This window comes from Athene cunicularia (genome assembly GCF_003259725.1).
Source record: "Athene cunicularia isolate RWA chromosome 11 unlocalized genomic scaffold, athCun1 chr11_part1, whole genome shotgun sequence".
NCBI lineage: Eukaryota > Metazoa > Chordata > Aves > Strigiformes > Strigidae > Athene > Athene cunicularia.
The window spans coordinates 19,665,764-19,671,763 of record NW_020799113.1 but is presented as its reverse complement, the minus strand read 5'-3'; the positions used below and the strand labels follow the sequence as shown (position 1 = coordinate 19,671,763).

The 6,000-nt window shown below is 45.0% G+C and overlaps 1 protein-coding gene across 2 annotated transcripts in view; it reads right to left on the bottom strand.

Moving 5' to 3' along the window:
• RANBP10 (RAN binding protein 10) overlaps positions 1-6,000 on the bottom strand; it is a 79,914-nt gene that overhangs the window by 6,129 nt on the left and 67,785 nt on the right. For both annotated transcript variants that reach the window (XM_026856856.1, XM_026856857.1), the window contains exons 7-9: positions 5,024-5,132; positions 3,960-4,108; positions 1,483-1,678 (exon numbers count right to left, since the gene is read on the bottom strand). In XM_026856856.1, the coding sequence (XP_026712657.1) occupies positions 1,483-1,678; positions 3,960-4,108; positions 5,024-5,132 (454 nt within the window). The remainder of the gene's footprint in view (positions 1-1,482; positions 1,679-3,959; positions 4,109-5,023; positions 5,133-6,000) is intronic.

Sequence of the window (6,000 nt, the reverse complement as noted above, 5' to 3'; positions counted from 1 at the left end):
TTGACAGCCAGCTGAACAGGAGCCAGCAGTGTGCCCAGGTGGCCAAGAAGGCCAATGGCATCCTGGCTTGTGTTAGCAATAGCGTGGCCTGCAGGGACAGGGAAGGGATCTTACCCCTGTACTCGGCACTGGTGAGGCTGCACCTCGATGACTGGATTCAGTTTTGGGCCCCTCACTACAAAAAGGACATTGAATGACTCAAGCGTGTCCAGAGAAGGGCAACGGAGCTGGGGCAGGGTCTGGAGCACAGGTCTGATGGGGAGCGGGTCAGGGAACTGGGGGGGTTTAGTCTGGAGAAGAGGAGGCTGAGGGGAGACCTCCTGGCCCTCTACAGCTCCCTGACAGGAGGGTGCAGAGAGGGGGGATGAGTCTCTTGAACCAAGGAACCAGTGCCAGGACAAGAAGGAATGGCCTCAAGCTGCACCAGGGAAGGTTTAGACTGGCTCTGAGGAAGGATTTCTGTGCAGAAGGGGTTGTTGGGCGTTGGAATGGGCTGCCCAGGGCAGGGGGGGAGTCCCCATCCCTGGAGTTGTTTAAGAGTAGGGTTGACCCAGTGCTGAGGGATCTGGTGTCGTTGGGAACTGTTAATGTTAGGTTGATGGTTGGACTGGATGATCTTCAAGGTCTTTTCCAACCTAGACAATTCTGTGATTCTGTATGGCTCTCAAGAAGTCACGATAGAGACTACAAACTGTCCTGCAAACTGTGCTCGGCACAGTACTCAGAGGATGAGTGCCAGCTGCAATTAGCAAGAGATTCTACTAACCATAAGGATACTTACTCTCTGCTCCAGCAGGGCCTCGCACAGCCCTGCAACACCACCCTGGAAAGTGAGCCCAAAGGAAGCTCAGTTCTCACTACGGCTCAATATGCTCCACACTCCAGTAAATGCAGCAGTAACTACATCGCTCTCCTGGACCACCTATGGCTTCATGGAGAAGGGAGGGTTTCTAAAGGTCTGACTTGCTGTTATAAGTATGAAACAAATTACTGCTGATTCAGAGGCTCATCTGAAAGGAACTGGGCAACAGGTAGAGGCAGACCAAGAAAACTACTCAAGAGGGCACTGTACAAACCCAGTAATGAGTTGAGCTGCTGCCTCACCCACTAAAGGGCAGGCAAGCTGCTTAGCAGCAGTAATCGACTGGCTGAGGCAGCAGCAACAAAAGCAGGCTCAAGAGGAGAGCTTCTATGCCAATAATCGTGTTGGGCTCTGACAGCATCAGTTTAATGGGACAGCTTGGTGCCTGAATACAAGAGCATCATAATATTCTTTATGAGATGAGCCTCCAAGACTGAGCCAGAGCAGGGGAACTGTAACAGACTTGTGTCTGCTGGGAACAGTAATGACCTTGTAGATACAAAGAGTTATTCTGTTGTTCAAAAGAGCAGGACAGGTGTCTTTCTGGCTCCTCAGAAAGCAGACTGAGCCCTCTTCCACCATCTCACTCTCCTCAGGCATCTACAAAGGAAAAAAAATACCTGGTTTCTTGGTTACTCGTACTACTGTGCTGCTGAGATTTGGTAGAATCTGTAGAATTGGACTCAGAGTAGTTCACAGATGAGGGGGAGGAGGAGGAGGAAGATGAAGATGATGAACTCAGTGTTGGATATTTACTGTGACTCTGTTTGCTTTTTGTGGACATGACTCCATTGCTACAGGTTGGACTATCTGCTCCTGAAAGTCAAGAAGAAATGGAAAAATGAGACCATACCGACAATATCACTCTATTGTGAAGTAAACAATTTAGCAAGAGAGCAGGCCCCAAAGGAAGAAAGCAAAATAAGATTGAAGATCTTAAATTATGATTCATCATTCTTAAATTCAATGGGGTTTAAAGAATACACAAATTAATATGGAAGGAACCCCACTGCTCACCAGCAACATCTGAGCTTAAGGAAGTTTGAAAAATGAGCTGTAAATAATTGGCAGATTGGCAGAAACAGTTCACACAAGTACAAAAAATATTGTTGAAATATGAAGCATGGGTGGTTTGTAAAGAAGTTTACAAACTCTCTCCTCACAAATATTTCTCATAAATCCTTTATCCAGGAAAACAATGAAAACACAGGTGAAAACTGGGCCATCACAAGTATTTTTGCAAGCAGAACTTCCCAGGCATTCCACAACCTATCTTACATTAGGGATATACCTGATTCACACAACACTTGGTAATAACAACAACTCTCTTAATCACAAGCTAACCTTCCTCATTTAGGAGAACTGAAAGGAGACTCAGGCTTGAAATCTCATCCACACACAAAAGGTGCCTATCAAGCTGTGGAACTCACTGACACCGGACACAAACCTTTGGTCACTACCCACAGGTTTTATACAGCTTCAGAAATGACTGGATAAACTCACAGGGGCTCTTTAATACCAAGACAACTGCAAATCATTTGGGGCTTAAATAATATTTTGGAAAAACCTCACTATGGGCTTGCCTTCTTCATATATTCTTCCCTAAGCAACCAATATTGACTACAGGATCTTGCTTAGACGATGTGACCTGGCATGGCTGTTCCTCCAGAAGTGATAGTGATATATCCAAATTCATCAGCTGATCCCATGATTGTATTTATAGCTAGGGAATATATTTATATTTTTATCATGACAACACATTCAAACAACATCTTTGTTGGTTTTCTGCATTTTAATGACAAAGATGCAGTAGACTGTGCACAATAGTTCTGCTTAATCTTTGAAACATGCACTGATGAAATGATCATTATTTTGAAAGTCCAAGGTCTGACAGAAAGAACTGTGCAAGGTGATGTCCCATGTACAGAGACAAATATATATATGAATACTGCCTTGCATCACAGGATTTTTTTAATGTAGGCATCTCCTGGTTGACAACAGGAATTACCAAGAGCTTTTATGGACTGATGGGATCATTCTGACTATTTAGCCAGAGAAACATACCCAGGGTTTCTCACAACACAATACAGGAAACAAAGATCCTAGCTTGGGAAGGTGAGTGACAGCTTGAAGGCATTCAAGTAATTGTCTTCCTTTCCCTTAAATGTTTGCCTGCCCACAGTTTGTCACAAGCAGCAGTGGGAACACCAAAACAACATACACTCGGATGGCTGTGAGCAGTTCAAGGAAGCAGCCCAGATCATTTTCAGGGGCTCTGCATGTCATACTCCCTGGCCCATTCCATCTACAAAGCCATAGTCACAAATTATCTAGGGAAGGTATCTTAGGTGTCCTGCTTTATCTTGTTCTTTCCACTTCAAATCCTAAAGTTTAATTTCACAAACTGCAAGGAGTTGATGCTCCAGAGATGGGTTTTGCAGGTACAGAACTGTTCCCTTCTCAAATGTTTAGAGCTTGCAAGGTAAAGTCCATGGGGGAGGGAGAAGCTTTCATGCAAGGCATCCCTCTAATCTTTTGCTCAGCTGGCCGGAAAGGTGCATTTTCTGCTTGGTTCCTACTGGAAAGGAATTCTTTTGCAGACTCCAAGGTAAAGGAAACAGGTTTTGTTTTTTGCTTATAGCTCAGTCAGTGAAACACTAAATCACTAGCAGCTGCACTAAAAGGCCACCTTCAAAAGCTTCTTTACTCTGAAAAAAACCTGCTCTGCAGACAACTGTCTGTGGAAAATGACTAATGCAAACTCAACTCTGTAACAGTACAGAGACACCCATGCTACCAGTATGTCCTCTCAGCTGGGTATCAGAAAAGAAAGGAGAATTTCACAGAATCACAGAATCATTCAGGTTGGAAAAGCCCCTCGGGATCATCGAGTCCAACCATCAGTCCTACTCTACAAAGTTCTCCCCTACCCCACATCCCCCCACAGCATCCCCTCCCAGGAGGCCTATTCCACTCTCTGACCACTCTTTCTGGGAACAATGTCATAGAATAATGCATGGAAAGGAGCAGGTAATGTAATACACAACCATGTCCACCTTTGACATTTACTCTAGGGAGACACAGAAAACACACTTACCGGTACTATGAACGTGTGAGTTGCTTGATCCATGTCTAGGACTTAAGCTGGGGGACCCGGGGTAACTGTCCTGGGATCTGGGGCTGCGGGCACTGAAACAACGTACTTCGCTGTCTGTCCCATTCACCATCTCCACAAACTGCCGACACCTGATTTCATAGGAGGGAAGAAGGAGAAAAGGGTGCGTGACAGCCAGGATGCTCTGCATTGTAAGTTTCCTTAGTTACCGAGTGGAGAAGTCCTAGAAACTGCATAAGAGTTAAATTTCTTGGCTTCCAAAAGTACATTTCAGACTACCTTTGTATTGCAAGTGATCTGATCGCGAGGAAGAAGTTCAGAAACTGCAACTTTGATGCTAGTGAACACTGAGACATTCCCCAAAAGTAAGTTTATTTCCACTGTGCTAAGAAGAAACTCTTCCCTTCATCTCCACCACCTCTGCGGGTACTCCAAAATTCAATTGTGGGGTTTTTTTCAGGGAGAAAAATACTAAATATGCCGAACATTATAGCTCCCCTGCTACTCCATCAACTTTGAAATACTGATGTCCAATGAAAAACAGAGAAGGAAGGGTAATAAATGCAATATCCACAGTGACAATGAGCATAGCTCCTCATTTAGCTTTACTGGGATTTATCCTTATATGTCTCAGGAGGCTGGGGAGAGACACTCTATACAGATGGGAGAACTAGGCCACATAAGCACTTTTTTCCTTTAGTCTCTACCCCAGATAGCCTTTTCCATACATCTGCCTTTCTAGGAACCTTCATAGCAACTGCTACATGCTCCAGTGTTGCAAGATCTCCATAAGATTTCATCCGCCTCTGCTTGACCTCATGAGGCAAAGCCATACTAGGTCTGAGCAGCAACAGAAGGGCTACATTTACATTGCTACAAGCACTGTGCAAAGGACTGAACCTATGTCCACCTGCTCCTGAAGGGCTATCAAGCAGTTTGAATTCAGGCCAAGGTGTGCAGCCAGACTGGATGGCTAGACAGCCTCTTTCCTCTCTCCTTCATCTACACATTTCAGCACTAGGGAGTATAAAGCTATTCATACTTACTTTAACATGAAGAGTAGGTTGGGGTTATGTTCTAGGAGGCCAGGATAGAGCTGCTGGGTGGCTTCTATAGCCTCTCCCACTCTGCCTGCTAATACTAGCTTCTGTATTCCTGAAAGCAAAAGGAGACCTATTGACACACAGGACCAGCCAACAAGAACGGCCAGAAGAGTTGTCTCATGTACGCCACACAGCTCCCCACTACCACCTTGTACAAGGGCTAGGGAGAACTGGGGACCACATTTTGTTTATTATGGATTAGGGTGAAGAAAAGCCTGTGAAAATGAGGGAGAATTTGTTAGTAGCTCAGAAACAGCAAGAGAAGAAAGATCTGAAGGATGAGGTAGGCACACGGGGGTGGGGAGCTCTGGGACTTTAGTCCTTTAGTCACAGAGCTATGAAGCAACGGAAAAGAAAGCAAGACATGAGAGCTGGTTGGGAGCAAGGAGGCTGCTGGGGAAATTACAGTTTCAGAGGAGAAGCCCTTAGATCACACCCACATCACATCCTCTGGATGGTTCACACTTGGAAGCATATGTATGGCTGAGCATCAGATAAGCAGAGTATTCTTAGGGGGTCTGTGGGCTTAAACCATAGCACAGTACTTTTTTCCCAATACCCCTAGCTCTAAGCAGAAGCAATTTTACCGACAAAACTGGGTTCCTGCAAGTCCCACCTCAATATATTCCCAGAGAAGTAACCTGAGCTTGGCTTGCAATGAGAACGTGGCACCTCTAAGTTAGCTCCAAAAATCAGCTATTGACTAAGCTAGAAAGAGTTCAACAAGTTGTACACTTCTAGGAGGTGCAAAGATACAAGGCAGAAGCCATCTATCAATCTGGGTGTTCATGTCCCACATACGCTTCTTCAGTGGGTCAGAAGACACAAGTGCAAGACTTGAGATCCCATCCCTGAACACTCAGAGAAGCTGCTGCTCTACAGAGGTTCACATTTTACTTTTTTTTCTAAGTGTACTTAAA